This window comes from Typopeltis vanoorti, chromosome 2 (assembly GCF_054136105.1).
Source record: "Typopeltis vanoorti isolate ZY-2024b chromosome 2, IOZ_Tvanoo_1.0, whole genome shotgun sequence".
Taxonomy (NCBI): Eukaryota; Metazoa; Arthropoda; class Arachnida; order Uropygi; family Thelyphonidae; genus Typopeltis; species Typopeltis vanoorti.
The window spans coordinates 153,507,182-153,534,399 of NC_143550.1; the positions used below are offsets into that span (position 1 = coordinate 153,507,182).

At 33.4% G+C, this 27,218-nt stretch overlaps 1 protein-coding gene across 1 annotated transcript in view; it reads left to right on the forward strand.

The window, feature by feature from the left end:
• LOC150109540 (uncharacterized) overlaps positions 1-27,218 on the forward strand; it is a 74,945-nt gene that overhangs the window by 4,783 nt on the left and 42,944 nt on the right. The window contains exons 4-7 of the mRNA XM_090402609.1: positions 1,259-1,570; positions 3,619-3,816; positions 11,197-11,280; positions 23,932-23,985. Of these exons, the coding sequence (XP_090258735.1) occupies positions 1,259-1,570; positions 3,619-3,816; positions 11,197-11,280; positions 23,932-23,985 (648 nt within the window). The remainder of the gene's footprint in view (positions 1-1,258; positions 1,571-3,618; positions 3,817-11,196; positions 11,281-23,931; positions 23,986-27,218) is intronic.

Sequence of the window (27,218 nt, forward strand, 5' to 3'; positions counted from 1 at the left end):
TTTATTCCCTTATAGGAAGTAGACGAGGCCTTTACACCCTATCTAGCTTGTGGAGACTGAGTGGGCAGTTGAGTCTCCACCAGTAGCCAATCAGAGATAGCTGGCCCATGTCTACACTAGTTATATGCACCACCAATGAAGAGACCAGCAAACAAGTGCTGCCATCTCTTGGTACCTAACCCTAACACGATGTGTTACTGTCTGAAATAATATTGGTTCTACGGTCGATTTTCTTGAGTTTACGGGATGAAAAGCCAGAGTTTCCAGTAGAAAAAACCTGCTTGGCATGCCAGAGATTGTCTAACTCAGGAACCAGTATAAGAAAGGCTGAGAAACTGTTCCTCCAGTCAGTGACTTCACTTGAACTGAAGTCTATCTTCGGGCAGCCTAGTGCAGAGGATGCACGAACCACTTCCGCTGAGTTACACAGGCCTTTTGCATGTTGGAGTAATTTTTATAAATAATGAAAACATGTATAATCGTAATTATTGTTTTTCTAATTAAGTGTTTTATAATTATCATAGAAGTGTGTGGTTTGCATCGATTAGTGATATATGAATCTTTAATTGCCATCTTTTGAGATACAGTAACTACGAATGACAAGGATAAAGCTTGCACTACAAAAAAAATTTTTTTTTTTATTTTTTTTTTTTATGGTTCTATGTTTCATCATTGATGGAGTCTTGTAGCTTACAATGATATTGATAATATCCTGATCAAAAGACCTGGATTATTGTCTAAGGATATCAGGAACATTTTATAAGGGCTTTTCATTCTTATATGCTGAAAGAAGGGATTTTTGTCTTCTAAAAAGAATAATCCTAGAATGGAGACAAATCATGCAGATACACTTGATCACCGCAGGTTGCTGAGCAGATAGAATTAGTCGTACAGATGTGTCATGACATTAATTAGGTTTATGCAAACTCAAGCTAGTTGCTGTGAATTGAATTTGTTCTCTGGCATGGGTTTTTGTGAATCTATTGAGGGATGGTAGATGATTTTCACTGCCCAGATGTGACACCACCTTTTGTTTATCAGCATCCTGAAGTGGCTCAAAAAATACGATTTGTGGTCTCTGATTTTGCATTCTCCGACTCTTCAACCATTCCTGATGCTAATATGCAGTAAGTGTTGACGATTCTACATGGGTGAGACCATAAATAATAATAATAAATAGTTATTTCAGATTACTTTCATTTTCCTTTTTTTTTTTTTAATCATTGTAAGAATGTTTTGTTCTTTCTTTGCATTTCAGGTTCTTCTAGTTTCGTTCAGCAAGTTAAATGCTATGGGTCTGTTCACTGCAGCCAAAAGCACTGGGCCAAACATCAGTGCGAGATATGTCATCGACGCTATACCTCCCAATGGTCCCTGAAGGAACACCTGAAATTGCACGACCAAACGAGGCAAGCATTTTCTTCTAGATTTTGCCGGAGAGATTTTGCTTCTCCCAGCTATATCAGGTTGCGCATGCAAAAACACAGGGAATTGTATAAGAAGAAATGGGGGAAGTACATCGTAAAACAAAGGGAACACAGTGAAGATAACCCGAATGATGAACTAAGAGGTAAGAATTACCTTTTTTTTTTTTTTTGTAACTGACCTCTAATTTAATTGCTGATTGTGATTTTTTTTGGAATTTGGTTGAGGCAATTTAAATAAGATTAATAAATCTGCTTACAACTTATTCTCCGAAGGGGGTAAGCAAGTTCGTTTTAACCCTCACTTTTTTTGGGAATGGTTTAGGGACAGCCAGTCAAAGGTCTTCATCAAAACTAAGTTACTGCAGCTCCCTCTCGTACTGGAAATACAACTTTTCATTGCAGTGTAGGATCTCCAGTGGCACACCCAGAGAGGAGGGCAGGGGCCCTGGGGGCTCCCAAAGGAAAAGGAAAAAAAAACACTAGAAAATTTTCCAAAAATCTTTCCCTAATTAAAATTAATTTTTTTTATTTATGTTGTGTCGTGTCTTCTATTTCAATCCTACTTATGAATTAGCGATCATTGCAGATGCTCAGTCATAGGTCGTATTCTCAAATCATCTACTTAACTCGGGCCGCCCACCCAAGATTAAACCCCGAGTGCACTACTGTTTGTAGTGTTATTGTGTTGGTGTGTGTTTTACGTATTAAATAAATTATTTTTTCTCATTTTAAATTATTAATAATTTAATTATTTTTTACAATTTGTTTATAATATTTCATAGAAGTATAGACCTTCTATAAATTAAATTTATAAGGTGCAAATCTTTAATTTTACTGCCATCTATTGAAATCTACATTGATTTTTTTCCCCCAAGAATCTCGTATTACCGTTTCACTACATTCCCCTATTTTTTAATTGTTGATATTCCAAGAATGATTTTTAGCGATTGGAAGTGCTTTGTAATCATCTGCTAGGAATGAAGCAGCTCAGAATGAAAATAAAAAGAACATTTTGCGGATTTCATTTTCATGCCACTGTTGCATAGCTTATTTAAACTTTTTGTGGAGGGGGGGGAGAAGGATTAGTTCAGTGGTACTAGTTTGTTGGAGAAAGTTCATTTAACTGAGATATTCAGAATACTTTAGCTATTTTTATAACATTTTGTCTTGAAAGGAGGTTAATAATTCCAATATTTACAGATGGTAATATTGTATTAGATTAAATGCAGACATTGGTTATGTGTACATTTTTTTTTTCATTAGTTCTAATGAATTCTCCATCATGGCATAGACTTCACTAAACACCTTAACACAGTGTTGTAGACTATGAGATGATGGCAGTTGTTTGCTACTCTCCTCCCTAGATGCCTATTGAAATCACTGATAGTCTTGGATCAGCTATTCTGTGATTGGCTAAGGGAACCCAACTAACCACTCGTCTTCAAAAATTAGTTATGGTTAAATGGCCTCGCGTCCCCCCCCCCCAGGGAAATAAAACACGTTAGCAGATTTTTTTTTATAACAATAATTAATTAATGATAATGGTCATTATTTTTTTGTATTTTAATTTGAGTTTTAACTCCAGAGATTCGTAGTAAAAATTAAAATCGTTAAGCTATTACTCAGCATTTTTTAATTATTTTTTTTATAAATCTATACTATCTCTAACACACATACTGGCCACTGAATTTAGAAACCTTTATGCAGATATCGTAAACATCACTTACAAAATTCTTATGTAAAATCACGTGTTTTAGGCAACTATTTAACAATGCTGGTGATTAGTAATGTTGATCACAATGGAAAAAACAAAGGATCTTTTGGAGTTCGATAAAGGGCTTATTGTGGGTGCCTGTCTGGCTTTTGAAAACAGCAGAGTTAACCATTTCTCTAAAGGCGAGATATCCGGGGTTTTTAATCAGTAGAAAAACAACCCACTCTAAGAGGTGTAGTAACAGTCTGTCAGAAACGAGATTATCGCCATCAGAAAAGACTTAATGAAGGCTGTTCTCGATCCATATCGCACCAAACTATGCGAAGGGAATTGATGAGAATCGGTATTGACAGTCGGATACGTAAAATGAAAGTTTCCAATTCAGTGGCCGATATGTGTGTGTCTTCGAGTTAGAAAGGATGCACTGGATTTTTTCCCCCTTAGTGCTATGTCCACGTGATTTATTTTTAATTTTAGATTTACATTTTCATCACGCACAAGAAAGGCAGTCGATAGATGTGGAATTCCTTTTTCCTGACGAAAAGATTCACCAGTGTCGCCTGTGCAACCGTCAATACACAAATGTGGTTAATCTTAAAGGACACATGAAAACGCACACGAACGTGAGGAAAAAATATCGCTGCAAAATATGCAAGCGCCAGTTTGTTAAAAAAGGTAATTTGACTAATCATACAATTGAATTCCATTATTTATGTGAATGACGTCATGAAATCGCATAGCCAATAGGAAACGGAAATGCAGCTTACCTTGAAGCAAAGCTAGTTCATTGTTGCACGAAGTGAAATATACTCGAATGTCGTCTGTTAAAAATAAAAGTTGAAAATTTCAACTTTTAGTTTATAAGTCCATTTCAACTTGAAATGGACTTATAAATGTATTTGTTTAATATAGCATAAGTAATCTTTAAGAATGTAAGTTAATTTGTTTGAAATGATTTAATTTCGTATTTTCACAATTTATTTATACTATAAACAAAAGTTGAGTTCGTTTTTTTTTCTGGTTAACATTAGCTGTTTGTTATTTTATCTTCTTTATTATTTATTTATTTACGTTGTAACCTATTTTGGCTAATGTAACCAAACTAGTGTAAATTATTTTGTTAGTATAACAGGATTATTGCTTTCTGGATAAATTAACCAACATTGAGAAGAATTGTAATCTTATGTTGTCTTAAGTTATTTTTATTATTTGAATATTGTGCTGTATTATGTTTGGTAAAACCCATGTAAAGAAAGCTATCCTGTGATCACTTTAATTATGTTATTGTTGATGCAATTGTTGATTATTAACCAAGATATAATAAATAATATGGATCATGTTAATTTTTTTTTATTCCAATTTTTTTAAATAAATTATTTTTCAGCAAGGAAGTTTGCATCGATTTAATGCTAACTTCAGATATTTAGTTATTTGCTACTTCCCTCGTGTCTAACGTGTTCATAAAACAGTAGTGGAATTTATGTCTGTGTGTATTTTGAAATCTTTAGTAAATCTATTCGTTGCCTAGATACAAGTTCAACAATATTTGTTACGACTGAAATGTACAAGTTTCATCAAAATTACATTGTTGATCAAATGGAGTCCAATAATGAAATATGACGCGTGAAACATACAAGTATCTTTTGGAGAAGTGCGTTGTTCATGAAATCAACAATAGTTAAAATTGTCTGCATTCTGGTTTTTTTTTTTTTTTTTTTTTAACGAAACTGCACATGATTTTTTACCAGCACTAATAATGGGTATAAAAGTATATGCAGTATTTTGCATATGCAACTTCCGCTCAAATCATTTCAACAGGTTTCTATTCGACCAATGACTGTGATATTTCAATTTCCCCTAAAAATCGATATGGACCAGTTAACCCTCTACAAAAGCCATGGGGAAAACGTCAGGCCGCCAGCTCATTCAATTACTTGCACATTGAAGCTAACATAGCTAACATTTTTTTTTCTTTTTTTGTTTCTTTCACATAACTACGTATATTGGAGGCGTTATATTAGTACCTAGTAATTGGTTTTCTCAAAAAAGTTAAACGCTTTTCTTTTTCTATAGTAATATTCGTACATGTTTATCAAATGACAAGTGATATTTGTATTTTTGGTTGCAAATCATGTTTAAGAAAAATGTCTTGGTGGTTTTCAGTGCTCTACGAAGTCCTGAGAATGCGAGTACCTGAAGTGGATCGCCTCTCCCACCAATCCATCCGTTTTTGTGATACATACGGTAGAAAACTATAAGATCATAATTGTAATTCAGATAAATACAGCTACAGAATGATTGTGTAAAATCGAGTATAAAAAATGAATTATATAAAATGTAAATCCTACTGCCTTTGTTCATTATTGTTGACAATACAGCCCACAAGTTTCCGGTTGTGTTGCAAGTGATCATTTTTAATGATTCGCGAGATGAAATTCTGTTAATTTCGCGCATTGTTTAGCGCACGTGACTTGTCGATTACTTGATTGTTGATACAGCTGGGTTTATATAAATTGGTACATTGAATCCTTTATTTCAACTACTTTCTGTAACAATAGCTGGTGAGTTTAGGTAGCTTAAAATGCTTCTTTACTCTAAGCAATTTTTTTCACATTTATTTCTGTATTTAGTAAAAAAATTGAAAGAATGAAAAAAAAAAAAAAAATTAAATGCGATTTTCATCACGAATGACTACACCTTAAAAATTCTGTAGTTGAATATATTTGGTTTCTCTTCCAAACAAATCCTGAATGTTACACTTCCTTTTACAAAACTTAAGTAACAGTTGATTCTGTTTTGTAGGTAGCGCTTTACATACAAAAGATGTGTTTTTCAAAAATTCAAATGACAGAACTTCTTGTACTTATGCTCCTAATTAAAAAAAACGTATTGTAAATATTTTAATTAATAGTAAAACATATAAAATTCATTTGCAAGTTTAATATTAAAATAAAATTTGATAGCATAATAAAATATTTTATGAAATTTTATGTAATATCGTTAGTAGTTCTACTTCACCTTTTTATTTTTAATTTCATTTGAGTATATAATCAGACATTTTTGTTGTGCTTTGATATTTCTTTGATAAATAATGCTAGTGTTCTGCCCTTTTAATCTTTGATAAATAATGCTAGTGTTCTGCCCTTTTAAGGTTTTCTTTAAGGGGGCGGGAACAATTTGCGTCTCCGGGGATTGGTGTTTTCCTGCATGGCCTCTATCGGGCCGTGTCTGTGAATGCCTCTGCCTGGAATGCGAGTGCTTCTGCTCAGTGGTAGGATGAGACTGTCACTGAGATGGACGATCAGAAGGTCAGAGTTTTTGGAGAAGCAACTCACGCACTTTACCTCAAATAAGTGATTTAAGAGAAATACTGGAACCATAATTTAAAATCCTGCATATCTTTAAATTAAACTTGCACATTAAATGAAATTTAATTTAGAATATTTCCCACGAGTCAACATCCCGGGGAATCAACACCTCGGCAATTCGCTAACTGCCAATTTGGAGAACCAACTTCAAGTACCTTGTTCTGCGCATGCTATGTAATTGCTATGGTAACGATGACTTTTTTTTGTATATACTACTATGTAAAAAATGTATGTAATCATTACTAAATAAAAGAAAATTCTTAGAAAACAAAGGGAAATAGAAATAAATACACCTATAAATAAATCAACCGCTGTGTATTCCTGGCCACACACACTCGTAAGCCAAAACAGCGTGTGACCGCTCAGTCTGTTTTTCACCGATAGACTCGCGTGTTTGGCTGCAACCAGAGCGATAGCAGCGTATTCTGGCATTGGGTATTGTTCTCCTGGACACAACTAGATCCTCTCACCTCCACAGAACACCAACAAGTTATTGCTTAAAATAATTTTAAGCCTATTATGTATATTCTTCTTAGCTGCGTTAATATAGAAAATGGAATCTTCAATAAAAAAAATCTTAAACAGTTACTGAAAAAAGAGAGCCAAAAAGGCTTCACTTCGGCGATGCAAAATTATTCAAATTAAGTGGCTAGTGAATCCCACATTATTTCAAAGCCGAATAGAGAAACTATAAAAGTTTCGGCGGATCCAAGCGTAAGACAATGTTGGATTCAATATCCACTTAATTTGAAGAATCTTAAACAGGTTTAATAGCAATATAATTTCTAATATATGATGCAAATAAAAAAATATATAATGCTTATAGATGATATCGGAGGGGCAGAGAGAATGGAGATTTGGATTGTGACTTTAAATCAATTTTAGATCTACCATTGCTGGAAGGTCACCCGCTGTTGACCTTTTATTTTATTAAGTATTACATGTTTAACTTAATACGTTGTTGACTGGATTCAACGGTGAAAAATACACCAATCCGACTATTGGATGGTTAAACAATCGGCAGGGCAATTGTTAAAGTTGGTCTTGTGGACCAACCTGAAACTATTTTTTTTTTTTTTGCATCATATTAGTTAGTTTACTGGGAACAAGAAAAAACAACTTCCGAGGAGATTGAAATGTCTTTCTTAATCGGAAAGTATAAACCAATGGGCGAACAGTACGGGTGGGGGGGGGGGGGTCGAACTCAATCAAGAGAATTTTGCCGATTTACGCAAACAAGCAAGATATTTTCCATTTGGTCTCATATTCATCAAAAATTATGGGTTGTAATTTATGAACAACGATCTTTATGTAATAAATGAAGTTATCTTACAAAGAGATCTCTAATCTGTTATGATTGATACTGATTTATAACATTTTATAAATATCACGGCACTAATTTATATACAATCCCTTACTTCTGCCATCTGTTGTTTTTGTTAACTGTAGCAATAGCTGGAAATTTAATATTATTCATTACTTGTTCATAAAATTTCTGTAAATAGATTTTCCGTATGAACCTTTAGCATAGTGATGTTTCTTTTAGATTACGACAATCTTTAAAATTCGAAAAATTAATTGTTTGATTTTTTTTTTAACTTTTTTAAATTGTTTGAGTGCTGCTAATAGCTACCAGAAAAAGATTACATAAATGCAAAAAGTGTAATCAAAAAGTATATTAGTACTGCAGTGCATGCTGGGAAGGTTTTTGAGATATATTCTACTTCGTCTTGAGTCATGACTTGAAGCCACACGATTGTTGTCTTGCATAATTCTCCAACAAAAGTACACCCAGTTAACTACCTAAAACTTCATTTAATTATGCAAGTAATCATTCTTGCAAAAATTTTGCATTTTTTAACCAAGTGAGATTGCAAAAAAAAAAAAAAAAAGGCTTAAATTATAATTAATGTTTACCATAATCATTGAATGTATTTAAGCAATAAATTGAAATAAAGGATTTCAAAATAATCTCTGGGATTGATATTATTTTTGCAATAACATTATTCACCTTTTCATAAAATACTGGGAGACATTTTATAGTTCATTTTGTATTAGGGAATGTCCGGCCTCGCCTATTTCGTTCTTGACGAAGTAAGAACAATCTACCGTTTCCGTGGGAACATGGAAACAGTACGCTACATCCGTTTCAGGTATTCACTCATTCAAAAAACAAATTGATTGAGAAAGAAAAAAAATCCCCTTTTCTTTGTACATTATATTTGGTTTTCAACGAATGACAAGTTGAGATTGATGGGATTAAAGGTCTTATATCAAGTGAATTTAGATAGCTTAAAGTGTTAATTTTTCACAATTCTTTATTTCTCTATATGTTCAGGTAAAAAAAAATCCAAAGATTTTTTTTTTCTCTCTTTTAGAAAAAAAAAAAAAAAAACAGCTTGGTTAACACAGTTTAAACTGATTGAATATCAGTTTCCAGTTTGTAGAGGGCGCTTTTCATACAAAAGATTTGTTTCATTTCAAAAATTTCCGACATAGGAACAACTTCGTTTTCATACTAAGTTATGTTTTAACCTCAAACTGTTTTCGAAGTCCTATAATAATGCTTATAAAATTAATTTGCAAACTTAATATCGCGCTAGAATTCCGAGGGCTTAATAAAATTGTTTTGTAATTTAAGTTAGAATTGTAAACATTTCAAAGCTACCTTTTTATTTTTAATTTCAGAGGACTACATAATCGGTAAGTGAGATTTCTTGATTCTTGAATCCCCGTGTGGTTGCCGGGATAAGAATAGCACCAATGTAGCCAATGCATGAGGCGACTAAAGATTGGTACCCTTGGAGGCTAATGGATGGCAATGCTGTAGCCAAAGAAGTTCTGAGGCTCGGCTATTGCTGTTACCCTCCTGCCATGATCAGAGCTTTATGGCTCAATAACACTTTATCCTTACACTGTCTTCTACAGACAACGGGGAATATGAAAAGCAATATTGCTTCGCCCTTTTTAGCCAGTCCTTATAAGGACTTGATTCTTGAAAACAGTAATTGAAATCATTTAAAGTCGTTTTGTGATAAGCAAGCACTTGCTTATCACAAATAGGATTCATCTCATAACACCTTGTTTTTAAGTTTGTAAAACTTGGAATATTCGTTTGCTAGTAATTGATCTATTTTCTTACAGATAAAGCCATACGAACTTAGTAAAGAAAGAGTCGCAACCTTTTGAAGTTTCTCCTGGGTTTGTCGCAATGAATGAAATGATTGAAAAAGAAAAAGATGTCCGCTTCCCAGACAGTTTCAATAGTGTTTCATAATTTTGAGTAGAACGGTAAAAGGTGGGAATTCGTTCAGAGTTTTGTTATGTCGATGTTTATAACTAGGAATGTGGCAAAAAAAAAATAAAAATAAAAATAACAGGTGTGCGTAGAGTATCTGCTGTTCAATCGATTGCAGGTTCGATGTAAAAATAATATGTAATCAATAAAAACAAAATAAAAAAATCCGTAGCCCAAATGTTACTACAGGTTTACAAAGAAACCTTTACGGGTGTGGGAGTTGCATTAAAAAAAAAAAAAAAGTCACGATCTCAAGTTTGTATTACTTTGGAGATATCTGGCATTTACCTAACCCCATGCAACTCCACCATTACAAAAGTGCAGTAAGCAATATTTGAGTTATTTCGTGATGACTATCAAGAGTATCTGATAGTCATCACGAAATAGAAATTTGAATTCTATTATAATTAATGTTTACCATAATCATTGAATGTATTTAAGCAATAAATTGAAATAAAGGATTTCAATTTATTGAAATAGCTGTGGGAATAGCAGAAAACATAACTAGTTGCATTTCGGAAGCGGATTACTAACGTTATTTTATTTTATTTATTTATTTTTAATAATTAGTGGTTATTTCGCAATATTTTCTTCCTAGACTAGACTACTGAAGACATCTAATAGTTTAAAACCGTTATAATATCCCCCCCCCCCCAATCCACGTATAGTACGCCCACGGATTCGAGACCTTTCGACACTTCTGCGCGTGTCAATAGGAGGAGAATCCATTCCGATAATAAGGTAATCAGTCCGTATTGTGGGATGAGTTGTTTATTATTGCAAGTAGGAAAATTAACTTCTCTTTTATGATTATTGTAGTTAACTGTGTTGCTTGTATAACAGTTGGAAAATTTTACCAATAAAGCACGTGATTTCGCGTGTGAGCGACCAATTCGTACGTCCTTCATTTTTTCTCCCCTTCAGCACGAATCGACTATTCTTGGAGACGTCAAGCAGAGATCTACAAACTGTGGGCGAACTTCTTTTTTTTTTTTTTTTTATAACACATAATTAAATTCAACTCTGGTTAGACAGTTTAAATGGTTTGAAATAATGTAAACAATGGTAACAAATAATAACATAATCCATAAACAGCCCCGAGTTGAATTCATTATTCTAATGTATGATGCAAAATATTACGGAGAATTTTAATTTTGGTTTAAGTCGAAAATTTTAATATCCAAAAATAATAACGTGCTTCAATATTATACGAAATTCTACTCATGCTGTATAATTTCTATGGTAACGATGACGAAATGTTTAATTGTTGTCTTGTTGCCTAGCAGCAGCTCTTATTTTTTAAAATCTATTTTTGATATTTCTATTCAGTTATTTTTATATTTGACATATTAATTAATAATTTATATTTGACATATTAATTCCATACAGGGAAGAGGATACGCAAAGTGATTATAGTGAGAAGACCCCGAGTCCATCAATTGCGAAAAATGGAAGGTCCTTCACGCCAGGTGGGTAAGATAATGCTATCGAAAGTTTTCCAAGATTGGTGGGGGAAAAATGGCAGACTGCAAATCGAAGAAGGTGACAACGAACTGCGATGGACAGCCTCCCATGTGCTTAACGTGTTTCAATGTTGCTCACACGTATGGCTAATTTGACACATCTGTAAAATAGAATATTAAAAATGAATTTTTTTGTATATACTACTATGTAAAAAAATGTATGTAATCATTACTAAATAAAAGAAAATTCTTAGAAAACAAAGGAAAATAGAAATAAATACACCTATAAATAAATCGACCTCTGTGTATTCCTGCCAAGCATCGATGAATCACCACATCAGCATTTTTTGTTCATTGGATAAGCCCCTCCCCGTGAACTATTGCGTTAGTTGCGGGCCTAAAAGGCAGCGCCAGATGGGTCCGTCTCACGTACAAATGAGACATCCTACGAAAGCCCCCCCTCCCCTCCCCAACGCTGATCTTATGTGCAGTCGGTACCTTCACGCGCTTCTGATCTCTTCTCGATCGGCCCAGTTCTCAAAACCAATCGTCCCGACCGAGGTCACGGATCCATATTGACGACTTCCCTTATGTACGTTATTTTGTCTACTCGACTGTTCACCTTGGAGACCCATTGACATGGGTCCATAGGGAATAAAATCTCAAATCTATGAAGGTTAAAATAAACTATAAAAGAAAATTACTGTGGACGAATGTGTCTGACTTTTATTTATTTTTTTTTTTTGAACGTATCCACTCTGAGCTAATCATGAAAATTATCAAGCAAAACATCGAAAGGCCATCATTTAAGCAGGACATGCATAATAGTGTATTACATTTGCTAGAATACACACACACACTTGGGTACAAGTATTGATATTATTTTGTTTAATAAATAAATAACATACACATCTTCAAAATTCAAAAAAAAAAAGTTGGAAAAATGTCAACAATATGTGCATGAGATCACGTGTTTTAATTATAATTCAGACGTTCGATGTAGGTTTCATCACCAATAGTTCTATCCATTGTTGAAACAATTTCTTTCACTCCATTTGTTCGCATCAGGAAACGCTATGATCTGAAAGCGAACTATTTTACAGGCTCCTTTAGAAGTTAGAATTCAGTTGGGTAGAAGTCCATGTGTGGCACTTGTAATCAGGGGTGGCTCGTGCATATGCATTGCGGAACTTCAGCACTCCCAGTTTTTCTCGATATATAAATGTACTTATTAATTTATTTCTATTTGCTTGTAATATTTAATTTATCAACAACAAACCTATACAATTCTCTTATTTTGTATAAAAAATAATAAAAATCCATCTTGTACCACTTAGGAGGGCGAAGGACACTAGCGGCACTGTGTTTACCACAGTGTCATATTGCTACTCGCGCAAGCATATGCACGTCATAGTAAGATGCGAGCTATTAGCGTAATGCGGCACTGTCCGTCGCGCAGTTCCACTGTTGTTTATATGCAGTTTGTGCCAGTAGTAGAATGTTCGTAATGCTTATCGCGTTTACTCCGTCTCTTTAAATATTTGGACATTACAATTAAAGGATTTAATTGTAATGTCCAAAAATTGTAAATCCATTCCTTTAATTATAATTAAAGGAATGGGTTTTATTTTTGAGTAATTTTGAATTATACCAAACTGCATAATTTTATCGATAATAAACAATATTTTTCATGTTTAATTTTTTTTAATTTTTACCATAATTTTGATATTTTATCCACACACTGTACTTACAGTGTGTATGTATATTTCGAAAGTTGCAGCATCCCCACGATTTCAAGCCACGAGCCGCCACTACTTGTAATAAAGGCTTTGTGGGAGGGGAGGTGAAGCCTGAAAATCAGTTGTAAGGTTTGCTGGCAAATCAGCAGAATAGCTTCTACGTACATATCAGTACAAATGAAATGTCTAACATCGTGTATTCGACAACCACTGTGTTATGAATATTGTCACACTATTTTTAAAGTATTAAAAAGTAAAAAAATGAATAATAAAATAAAAGAATTTTTAAAATATCTCTAGAACAGTTAAGCAAATCAGAATTAATAGATACATAGAAAAAAAATAACTATTTATAGTTATTTTATTTTTCTGAGAAGTTTTATATTTTTTTCTTTACAATATTTCTACATCCTTAATCTTTAATAAACGTCTGAAAAAAATTAAAAACATAGGTGGCGCTCCATTACAATGTTTATGCATGTTTAAATTCTTTTGCAGCTTGCTAATTGTTAAATTATCCCTTCTCCTCTGGATTCGATGTTTATTTTTCATTTTACTGAACCTAAAAATAAAAATATATTCTGACGAAAAAAATACTTCAGAAGATTATGAAAACTACAAATAAAAATAGATTTAAAAGAAAAAAAAAAAAAAAAAAGACAATGCTAGGCAATCGATCCGAAGACATTTCATTAAAGTGACGTTACAGTTACCATTGAAATTACAAGCTAAGCGTAGGATGCAATTTAGACCTGCATAAATAAATATAATAAAATTGGGAATTTATTTTTATTAACAGTTACGATCTTCCGCATCTACAGGCAGTCCTACTAATTAGATGCGATGTTTTTTTTTTTTAAATAAATATTCATTTTTCAAGAAATAATTTTCAATATTAATAAAAAGAAAACATCTATTTGGATGCAAAGAATTAGACATTCATAAATATCTATACCGTAAATATTTTTCAGATTCAAACACAAAAGGATTTCTTGTTAAAAAATGTCATTGCTTCTTGCTGGTGTGTTCCATCGCCTCAAGATCGAAGCTACTTTGCCACCGGAGTCCGCATTTCTATTGCGTTTTATATATATAATATATATAATATATATAAATTAATATATATATATATATATATATATATCAGGTGTCATTTAAGAACACCCTACAGACTAAATAATTCAAAAATATATATTGGAGGTGTCCATGTTACAATCCTCCAATCTGAATATATATTAAAGAGATTTTTTTTATGGCTAGCAAGGTATCTGAAAGATTATTTCATTTTAATTTTTTTTTTTTTTTTTAATCTCGGTTTCAAGGTTTAAATTTAAAAAAAAAAAATTCACAAGTACACTTAATGGCATACTGTATAATTGGTACTTTACAAATTGTAAAATTGATTTGCAGAATATTTTTATAAAATGTGCAATACTTGGTTTAGGTAATAGACCATTTAGACCATTACTTCGTTTACCGAAATCTAACAGAATATCGTCTGTGAAATTTCTGCATGTTTAAAAGCGTGTCAATTGTTATTGTTCGAATTGCGTCTCTGCCCATATCATTGTTGTCTACGTCAGCATTTCCCAAACTTGTCCTACGAACACCTTGGTTATTTTGTAATGTAATAATTAATTGTTAATTTAGCTGATTTTTTATTAATTAATAATCGATTATTAATTAACAAAACATCAATTAAACATTAACATCATTACATTAATTTGTGCTGATTTTCATTAACGTATCCCATTCTGATCAAAAATTTATAACATAAGTACTTAGGAGTGAATGCAGACTTTTTCTCCTGTGTGCTGATAGTTTCCCCCTTCTTTTGTACATATCTGCATGCTTATTACTTTTAAAAAATAACGGTACTACGGTTTCGAAACAAGCACTTACACAATGCAATGCGAACTTGCGAAGAAAGTATTCAGTATCACTAGATTTTGGAACTGGATACAGACTACCTTGATCTGCAATTTCAGTGGAAAAATTTTCTTTATTCTTCCTTGCTGATTGGTCACTGACATTTGCAACACACATTATTTCTTTCAGTTTTGAGAACAGAGGATACGCCGCCCATTGTAATCAGCTTACAGGCAATTTTTATGACCGGTCATAAACAGTGGTATTCCCTTTCCAAAGGTTTCCATGTGTGAAAATTAACGATAATAAAATACACGGGTTGGTCACTAACATTTGCTACCCAGAGTTATTTAGGCATTCTGGGTTTGAGCTATTCGACACATTCATGAATATTATTCTCCTCAGAGTATTTCCACTATAAAATATTTATTCATAAAAAATGCTTAGGAAAATAAAATGATAAATTCCAGGAACACAGTTTGGGAAACCCTGGTCTACGTCATTAACAATAACCACAAGTTTCTTGGATATTAAGACATCTGCAAAATAATAAAAACTTTTTATTGGATTGAAACACAGTAAAAAAAAAAAAATTATGATAGAATGTTGAATTTATTCTCCTATTATCCATTTTTTTTCTCTCATTTTGCATAAAGGATTTATATTGTATTTACTGCGTTTTATACTATACATAATTAAACTTTTATGATTGCTGTATATACGATCTATGACACAGCGTTGTGTTTTGTTTCAGGTTTTAATGAAAGTCTACTAAACCACCGAATCGGAAAAAGGGATGGTTTAGCTAAAAACACTCGCAGGCGATGCAGAGAATGCTATCGAAAAATTCGTCAGAGTGACGGAAGCGGAGCGGCATACATGAAAGCCAAAAAAGTAACAACATATTGCGAAGACTGTGAAGGACAACCACCCCTCTGTTTGGACTGTTTCGACGTCTTTCATTCCTTGCAGATCGTCTCACGGGATTATCGGTTTATGTACAGAACAACTTGATGCCGAGCAGAGAGTGGGAGGTTTCGGCATATCGTGGATCAGTGAAAATCATCGCGATTATTGGTTAGTGTTTTCGAGTTTGGAGTAGTTGGTATCTGTGTTTTTCCCCTTCTCTAGCAAAGAAAATATGCTTTAAAATAACTTAGCCAAATTGTTGCTATCGTTAGAATTTCTGATAATTTTACTGTTTCACATTTTATTTTGTTCTGTTTATTTCTTATATATTATTATTAACGTATATAACATCTTTCCCGGTGTTGTTCTTTGTAATTGGAAAGAACTGCAACCATTGCACCGTGATGCGATTGATTGAAAAACTAGTCGATCCACACGATGACTTTTACCGGTAGATGATGTGTATCGTTTACTGAATTGCATTATCTAGTGGTCTATATTAGAATTCACGAGAAGTGAAGTGTCATCATTTGCATTTTAGCTAATAAATAGACATTGTTCGCTGAAAATGTTAAAAAAAAAAGCTGAGAAATATTTTCAGTTTATAAAAGGATCTGCATTGATGTAATTGTAGAAAAATAAATAAAATCTGATTGTTTCAATTGGCTTTTTTTTGTTTGTGTGCGTAAAAAATCGTAATTTAGAATCAGTTCTTTTTACATCCTTAAACACATTTTTTTTAAAAGAAAATCAAGTTTTTAATGTTATCTTCGTTATAGTCAATTTCTTATTTCTTGTTCTTATTCTTATTGACAACAAAAATTGTAAATATTCCCGTATACAACCTCTGATATACTAAATTTAGTTTAATCCTTTATCCAAGTGTAAGTAAACAAAGTTTGCACCTGAAGTATCTTGAGGACTGAGGCAACTCGTGGTAAAGGTGGACCAAGCTCTCGTCACTCCTTGTCTTAGTATCTGCCATAATGCAAAGCACATATCCTTGCGAACATGTATAATGCTAGCAATGTATTGTGTTATCCTAGATTTCTATGAATTTCTAAAAAATAATCGAATAAAGAAAAAAAGATTGGTTTTGCAGCTAAAACCTGTAAACGCTGCAGAGAATACTGAAAAATCAAAGCACTTCAAAAATATTCACTTAAGTCGCGATGAAGAAATAAAATAGTAAATCGAAATGAAAAGGAAACAAATTATGTGGAATCAACGGAAAACAAACACTGAAATGTGTTAATTGATGAAGCGAGTGTTTTACTGAATTCATTCCAATATTTTATTATTTGGACTGGTAGCAGAATAAATGTTGCTAAATTCGTATTTTTTTTTTTATATTTATTAGAAAGGTCACTCTAGATTCGATTTCGGCTTCCGACTACAGAAGCATTTTTCTATGCGATTCCTGAGTTGGTTATGCTCATGCGCAGGCGTGGGGTTATGTTCTTCCCCCAAAGCCTATACATGTTTATTATATTGTACGAGTAAGCATATAAAGGTTTACATATGTGATCAGAAGTAAAAAATAAAAAAAAATATTGCCTGTTAAGATTCATTGCTCAGCTATAATCAGGAAGTTGCGTATATTTATTGCTATTTACGAGCGAATTGTTTTGCTGTTATTTTTATTGCATGCTATTTGACAATGGACGCAAAAGGATTGTGTCTTTATCATAAAAATTATATATTCATGATGATGTATCCGTTTTAGGTTACTACGGTGTTCTTAAGAACCACCGAATCCGAAAAATGGTTGGTTTGGCAAGTAAGAACCGTAGACGCTGTAGGGAATGTTACAGAAAACTTCGGCAAAACGTTGGCAAAAAAGCGGCCGATGGGAAATCCAGGAAAGTTACGACGTACTGTGTAGATTGTACAGGACAACCATCTCTCTGTTTGAACTGTTTCAATGTTATTCACTCGTTATAAATTGTTATTTATAAATGTTATCTACCTGTTGGGTTGTTAATTCTTCGGAATCAGAATGTAAGGAAAAAAAAAAATCTTTCGAGTTCATAGGTGTAGGTAAAAATCAAAAGACAATAAAGTATGGTGACTTTTTCAAATGTATGTTTTATTTGAAAATTATAGCAATAATTACATGAATATCTGTCCATAATTATACAAAAATTGCATTTGGAAATACGATGGAGGATCAAAAAGTAAGTGGGTTGCGTTAGGCATGCTGGGTTGAGATTAAATACTTCTTAAATAGTTTGAAGTTGCCTAAGGATGAGTTGATGATTGTGTAATTTGGCAACAAGATTTTTCCAGCTCCAAATATCTAAAAGAGGCCCCTCATTAATGCAGGTAAGTTCAGAAAAATTTCGGTATAATTCGTCTTTAGATGTAAATGCTATAAATGCGCGATTTCAGTGTGTTTATTGGTAAGATTTTAAAAATTGCAGATTTCACTCCGTCTGCAACACACCACATTTGAATTACCATTTCTGTAAATAATATTATAGTTTTCATAATTTAAGATCTCATTTTTATCCTATTTTAACACCAACGTTAAGTATATCCGCAAATTTTAATAAAATTCAAAAACACCAAATATATTTTATCAAAGCGTTATTATTATTATTATTAATATTAATAATAATGATTTATTAATTTAGAGAATAGAATCAATCGACCGTGAGATGCGGTGATTGATTCATTCAATCCAATACTCTTGGAGGGTAATGGATGGCAATGCTGTAGCCAGTGAAGTTCTAACTGAGGCTCGGCTATTGCTGTTACCCTCCTGCCATGATCAGAGCTTTAATAGCTCAATAACACCTTATCCCTACACTGTCCTCTACAGATAACGGGGAAGATGAAAAGCATTCTTGCTTCGCCCCTTTAAGCCAGTCCTTATAAGGATAAGGAAGATTAATAATAATAAATACCCTTGGAGGGTAATGGATGGCAATGCTGTAGCCAATGAAGTTCTAACTGAGGCTAAGCTATTGCTGTTACCCTCCTGCCATGATCAGAGCTTTAATAGCCCAATAACACCTTATCCCTACACTGTCCTCTACACATAACGGGAAAGATGAAAAGCATTCTTGCTTTGCCCCTTTAAGCCAGTCCTTATAAGAATTATAATCCTCAAATGTTCTTCATGGCGTTAATAATCTGTTAAAAAGCAATACAATTGAAATATTTTCATAGCACGCAGTGGAGCGTGGTAGCTCTGAAGCCGACCATCTCACTTGAGCATGTTTCAACATATGGTTTGATGTGACGTCATCGCATGATTTTTGAACAAAAAAAAAGGTAAAAACTATTCTTAATCGATATAAGGAATTGTGAAGTGCTCGTGAGAACCCTCGACAACGTGACAAGCATCTTCAACTGATTGTAGTACCAATGGGAATGATTTATTAGGATACTAGGACTTAGTAGGATGTTTTATTTGATTAGACCAAGGCTGGCTTTACTGTGAACATAACCGCGAAGTTTTATTATTTATTTATTTTTTTTTTTTTTGAGTAAATAACATTGAGAGGTCTCTACAGCATTTTTTCCGGAGGTTTTTCTGAGAAGCCAAAAGCGTTAGGTTCGTAATAATTTTATTTTATTTTATTATTTTTTTTTTTTCTATTATTACAATGCCTTTCCCTATGTGATGCTTTCAATATTCTGTCTCTCCTCGTAACATGGCGATGTTTATTTTTTTTTTTCAGGTTCTTTCGATGGTTCCCCAACCAAACATTACGGTCCCTTTCACCACCGACAGAAGCCGTGGGCCAAACACGAATGCGACGTGTGCCACCGACGCTACATCAGCCAAAGGAACCTCCGCCAACACCTGAAACTGCACAAGAACGTGCGCGAAAAATTCCGTTGCGATGTTTGCGAACGAGATTTCACTTCTTCCAGTTACTTGAAACTGCACGCGAAGATGCACGTGGCGATCGTCAAGCCGTTTCGGTGCGACACGTGCTCGCAAGAATTCACGTTCAAGAACAGCCTCGTGCGCCATCAGAGACGAACTTCTCATCGCTAGCGACGAGATTAACGACATCGGACCGAGATTAACTGAACTTTGGAGGAGCTAAAGAATTCGAACATTTTTGTGCAGGTGTGCGCGCGCGCGATGAATTTCTCGTTGCGTAGCCAAGGATGAACCAATCTCAGATACAAGACCGCAACGTTAATCCCCCCCCCCCCCCTGCAGTCGGTCAGGGCTTTTACGGCTATTTCTCCGAGTTGTATTTGTTTTCAATTATCTGTAACGCAATAAAAAAAATGTGTGTAATCCTGAAAGCTCCGTTTCTGCTTAATATCAACACTTCTGGAAATATTTTGGTTAATTCATTATTTTTCATATTATTTAGGCAAACATTAATACGAGAAAATCTTTCATATTCATTTCATTTCTAGTTTACTGAGAATATTCTTTGTCTTAGTTCATGAATCACGTGTTCTCTGCATCATTCTTTGATAAATACAATAGTTTCTTCTAGATAGTCATAGTATTTTACTTTGAGATAATCATAAGTTAGTACGAAGAGAAAGAAAATATTAAACCTGATTCAACAGTTTGACGCATATGATGTCTTACATGGTAAGTAATGTGAATATTTTACTTTCTGTTGTGTAATTGCATGCATGAAACGTAGGATGTGTTAACCATTTCTGCTGTTGTCTTTTCAGATCAGTTAAACATCACAAACGTCAGAAGAGATACGGATGACTGGAACTGCCAGAGTCGTTGATTGGAGTGAGGAATATCACGAAAGAAACACGAGCGTACAGAAGATAATAAAATGTACAATGTGCTGAAATGTTTGCTGATACTAATACTGCAAATTATTACCTAAACTAAGTGAAATATCTTTTAAGATTAGTTCAGCAAGTCTAAATTGAATCCTACGCTTAGCTTGTAATTTCAATGGTAATTATGACGTCACTTTAATGAAATGTCTTCGGATTGATTGTCTTTTTTTTTTTTCCTTTTAAATCTATTTTTATTTGTAGTTTTCATAATCTTCTGAAGAATTTTTTTCGTCAGAATATATTTTTATTTTTAGGTTCAGTAAAATGAAAAATAAACATCGAATCCAGAGGAGAAGGGATAATTTAACAATTAGCAAGCTGCAAAAGAATTTAAACATGCATAAACATTGTAATGGAGCGCCACCTATGTTTTTAATTTTTTTCAGACGTTTATTAAAGATTAAGGATGTAGAAATATTGTAAAGAAAATAATATAAAACTTCTCAGAAAAATAAAATAACTATAAATAGTTATTTTTTTTCTATGTATCTATTAATTCTGATTTGCTTAACTGTTCTAGAGATATTTTAAAAATTATTTTTAAAAAATTCTTTTTAAAATGACCAAAAATTTATAACATTATTATAAGTACTTAAGAGTGAATGCAGATTTTTTCTCCTGTGTGCTGGTAGTTTTCCCCTTCTTTTGTACATATCTGCAAGCTTATTACTTTTAAAAAATAACGGTACTTCGGTTTCGAAACAAGCACTTACACAATGCAATGCGAACTTGCGAAGAAAGTATTCAGTATCACTAGATCTGAGAACCGGATACAGACTACCTTGATCTGCAATTTCAGTGGAAAAATTTTCTTTATTCTTCCTTGCTGATTGGTCACTGACATTTGCAACACACATTATTTCTTTCAGTTTTGAGAACAGAGGATACGCCGCCCATTCTTGTAATCAGCTTGCAGGCAATTTTTATGACCGGTCATAAACAGTGGTATTCCCTTTCCAAAGGTTTCCATGTGTGAAAATTAACGATAATGCATGAATACTTCCACGTTTAAAAATACACTAACACTTGTTAGTGTATTTTTAAACGTGGGTCACTGACATTTGCTACCCAGAGTTATTTAGGCATTCTGGGTCTGAGCTATTCGGCACATTCACGAATATTATTCTCCTCAGAATATTTCCACTATAAAATATTTATTCATAAAAAATGCTTAGGAAAATAAAATGACAAATTCTCGCCGAACAGTTTGGGAAACCCTGGTCTACGTCATTAACAATAACCACAAGTTTCTTGGATATTAAGACATCTGCAAAATAATAAAAACTTTTTATTGGATTGACACACGGTAAAAAAAAAAAATCCAGAAAAAATTATGAAAGAATGTTGAATTTATTCTCCTATTATCCAATTTTTTTCTCTCATTTTGCATAAAGGATTTATATTGTATTTACTGCGTTTTATACTATACGTAATTAAACTTTTATGATTGCTGTATATACGATCTATGACACAGCGTTGTGTTTTGTTTCAGGTTTTGATGAAAGTCTACTAAACCACCGAATCGGAAAAAGGGTTGGTTTAGCTAAAAACACTGGCAGGCGATGCAGAGAATGCTATCGAAAAATTCGTCAGAGTCACGGAAGCGGAGCGGCATACATGAAAGCCAAAAAAGTAACAACATATTGCGAAGACTGTGAAGGACAACCACCCCTCTGTTTGGACTGTTTCAACGTCTTTCATTCCTTGCAGATTATCGTCTCACGGGATTATCGGTTTGTGTACAGAACAACTTGATGCCGAGCAGAAAGTGGGAGGTTTCGGCATATCGTGGATCAGTGAAAACCATCGCGATTATCGGTTAGTGTTTTCGAGTTTGAGGTGGTTGGTATCTGTGTTTTTCTAGTAAAGAAAATATGATTTAAAAGAACTTAGCCAAGTTGTTGCTCTCGTTGGAATTTCTGATAATTTTATTTTGTTCTGTTTATTTCTTGTATATTATTATTAACGTATATAACATCTTTCCCGGTGTTGTTCTTTGTAATTGGAAAAAACTGAAACCTTTGCACCGTGATGCGATTGATTGAAAAACTAGTTGATCAACACGATGACTTTTACCGGTAGATGATGTGTATCGTTTACTGAATTGCGTTATCTAGTGGTCTGCATTAGAATTCACGAGAAGTGAAGTGTCATCATTTGCATTTTAGCTAATAAATAGACATTGTTCACTGAAAATGTTAAAAAAAAAAAAAAGCTCAGAAATATTTTCAGTTTATAAAAGGATTTGCATTGATGTAATTGTAGAAAAATAAATAAAATCTGATTGTTACAATTGGCTTTTTTTGTTTGTGTGCGTAAAAAATCGTAATTTAGAATCAGTTCTTTTTACATCCTTAAACACATTTTTTTTTAAAAGAAAATCAAGTTATCTTCGTTATAGTCAATTTCTTATTTCTTATTCTTGTTCTTATTCTTATTGACAACAAAAATTGTAAATATTCCCGTATACAACCTCTGATATACTAAATTTAGTTTAATCCTTTATCGAAGTGTAAGTAAACAAAGTTTGCACCTGAAGTATCTTGAGGACTGAGGCAACTCGTGGTAAAGGTGGACCAAGCTCTCGTCACCCCTTGTCTCAATATCTCCCATAATGCAAAGCACATATCCTTGCGGACATGTATGATGCTAGCAATGTATTGTGTTATCTTAGATTTCTATGAATTTCTGAAAAATAATCGAATAAAGAAAAAAAGATTGGTTTTGCAGCTAAAACCTGTAAACGCTGCAGAGAATACTGAAAAATCAATGCAAAGCACTTCAAAAATATTCACTTAAGTCGCGATGAAGAAATAAAATAGTAAATCGAAATGAAAAGGAAACAAATTATGTGGAATCAACGGAAAACAAACACTGAAATGTGTTAATTGATGAAGCGAGTGTTTTACTGAATTCATTCCAATATTTTATTATTTGGACTGGTTGCAGAATAAACGTTGCTAAATTCGTATTTTTTTTTTTTTTATTTATTAGAAAGGTCACTCTAGATTCGATTTCGGCTTCGACTACAGAAGCATTTTTCTATGCGATTCCTGAGTTGGTCGTGCTCAGGCGCGGGCGTGAGGTTATGTTCTTCCCCACAAAGCCTATACATGTTTATTATATTGTACGAGTAAGCATATAAAGGTTTACATATGTGATCAGAAGTAAAAAATAAAAAAAATATTGCCTGTTAAGATTCATTGCTCAGCTATAATCAGGAAGTTGCGTATATTTATTGCTATTTACGAGCGAATTGTTTTGCTGTTATTTTTATTGCATGCTATTTGACAATGGACGCAAAAGGATTGTGTCTTTATCATAAAAATTATATATTCATGATGATGTATCCGTTTTAGGTTACTACGGTGTTCTTAAGAACCACCGAATCCGAAAAATGGTTGGTTTGGCAAGTAAGAACCGTAGACGCTGTAGGGAATGTTACAGAAAACTTCGGCAAAACGTTGGCAAAAAAGCGGCCGATGGGAAATCCAGGAAAGTTACGACGTACTGTGTAGATTGTACAGGACAACCACCTCTCTGTTTGAACTGTTTCAATGTTATTCACTCGTTATAAATTGTTATTTATAAATGTTATCTACCTGTTGGGTTGTTAATTCTTCGGAATCAGAATGTAAGGAAAAAAAAAAATCTTTCGAGTTCAGAGGTGTAGGTAAAAATCAAAAGACAATAAAATATGGTGACTTTTTCAAATGTATGTTTTATTTGAAAATTATAGCAATAATTACACAAAATTATTGCTATAATTATACAAAAATTCCATTGGGAAATACGATGGAGGATCAAAAAGTAAGTGAGTTGCGTTAGGCATGCTGGGTTGAGATTAAATACGTCTTAAATAGTTTGAAGTTGCCTAAGGATGAGTTGATGATTGTGTAATTTGGCAACAAGATTTTTCCAGCTCCAAATATCTAAAAGGGCCCTCAGGAATGCAGGTAAGTTCAGAAAAATTTCGGTATAATTCGTCTTTAGATGTAAATGTCATAAATGCGCGATTTGAGTTTGTTGATTGGTAAGATTTTAAAAATTGCAGATTTTACTCCGTCTGTAACACCCCATATTTGAATTACCATTTCTGTAAATAATATTGTAGTTTTCATAATTTAAGATCTCATTTTTACCCTATTTTAACACCAACTTTAAACACCAAATATATTTTATCAAAGCGTTATTATTATTATTAAGAGAGACCTCTAGAGGATGAATCGGAAGGAGTTCAATCCAATACCCTTGGAGGGTAATGGAAAGCAATGCTTCATTAGCTACAATGGATAGCAATGTAGCTAATGAAGTTCTAACTGAGGCTCGGCTAGTGCTGTTACCCTTCTGTCATGATCAGAGCTTTAATAGCCCAATAACACCTTATCCTTACACTGTCCTCTACAGACAACGGGGAATATGAAAAGCATTCTTGCTTCGCCCCTTCAAGCCAGTCCTTATAAGGACTATAAGAGGATGAATCGACCGTGGGATGAGGTGATTAATACCTTTGTGGATAATGAATGGCCATGCTCTTGCCAATGAAGTTCTAACTTACGATTAAGCACATAACATTTGTTATAATTTTTATTTAAGAACATTACTGGGGTTATGATAATGGATTTTATTTTTAAGTAATTTTGAATTATACCAAACTGTATAATTTTATCGATAATAAACAATATTTAAAAAAAAAATTTTTTTATAATTTTGATATTTTATCCAAACACTGTACTTTCAGTGTGTATGTATATTTCGGAAGTTGCAGCATCCCTACAATTTCAAGCCACGAGTCGCCACTGGATATACATTATATGTAAAGTACAGTACAATTTAAATGTATGTACATAGATACATAGGCACTTGTATGCAAAAAAATGTATAAAACTTTGCAAACTACTGTATTATTATTATTTTTGACACCTCCAGGGATCCGCAGACTCATCGCGGGAAGTTCACTAACAATCCGAAACCAAATATGAATCTGTGATATTTGCTTTGAACTCAATCACCGACACAGTACTCACATGTGACTCTGGTAACCCATTCCTCTCATTCCCATCAATATTATGCTGTATTATATTCTGGTATATTATACTATAGTAGCATTATACTGTATACATGTATAAGGATACTGTATATATCCAGATATAATACATTTGACGTAAAACGAAATAAAAATGGACATATAGTCTACTTTCGTTGAGGAGTTCCCCTTTTTTTACAATATCATTGGCTCTTTACTCAAATCTTAGGGGTTATAAAAACCGATATATGAAGAATAATATAAGAGGAAAATTGGGACATACCTTTGTAGATGTTGTTTTTGTCTCCTTATCCCAGCGATACGAATTCATCTGCCGTTTAAAGGAAGGGCGTTTTGGGAAAGTGGGGGTAAAGCAATGTGGGGGGGGGGAATTGTTTGAAAAAACCCGGTTTTTTATATGTATAAATATTATGATTAAGGGTGGGCAGAGAGCGCTTTTGGGAGGGGGGGGGGTGAGAGAAGGATCTGAAGTTAGAAACTATTTTTTGAGGAAGAGGAAGGATTGATGGGGAAAGGTCAGGGGTGGGATTAACGCGGGTGTGAACCGTTTCGACAGTGCGTCGTCGTAAAAAAAAAAGCAGGGCACTCCTAAACGAAAGCAGGCTATATAGCCATAAAAGTAAGAGTGGGGATTTTCCCTGAAATAATACCTAAAAATGGACGGTTATTAATTTTAGAACGAATTCGTGCTCAAGTTAGCTGAGTCCTGGACAACTTCGAGACTTACAGTGATAGCATTTCTATTTTTTTTATCAACCTAATTTCTATGTATAACCTCTGACACAGGGATCGTTTCCAACTGAAATAAATTATACATAAGGAACATTTTAAATATTTTTAATGAGGCTCCCACCCATATTGAGTGGACAAAGATTTTTTTTTGTTTTATATATATATATTTTTTTTATTTTTATTTTTTTCATTTATTTTATTTTCTCCCTGCTCTAGAGAACCAATCATGGAACTTTCTTTCAAGCCACTTGAGGCCTCTAATAAGCGAGGGGGGAGGGTGATCTCACACCAGGCGATGGCATTCATTTCCCACCTAAACATGCTAAATTTAGTTGAAAAAAAAATAAAAAAAACTCTTCTGTTCAAGAGATCCATTGTTCAGTTTAAATAACGTGTGTATTTGGGGGTCAAATAAGAACAAAATATTGAATTGTGATTAGCCAATGTTTGTAGAATACGAATTTATCCTAACGCCACATCATTGTGTTTTATGATGAGACGCATTTTTCAGTTTAACTAAACTTTAAAAATTCCAACTTTATCTATAATACCGAGGTGTGGGTTTTTCAGGTTTCCGTCAATACGGGACAATACAACCCTGCCGTCAGAAGAAGAAAAATGCAAGACGAAAGTGTGAAATATGTTTTCCGAAGAAAAGAACTTTTAATGACATCCCAATCGACACATGGGAATGCACGCGATGATGTCGGCTCTTAATACGTCAACTTGCATTAAAAAAAAAAAAAAAAAATCTGGAAGATATATCGCTCTGTTGGCAGTTATATGATCGCACTTGGACTTGGTGTGTGTCAGTTAATAAAATAAAAAAATCTATTTAACATTTACAAATAATGATGTAACTTAATT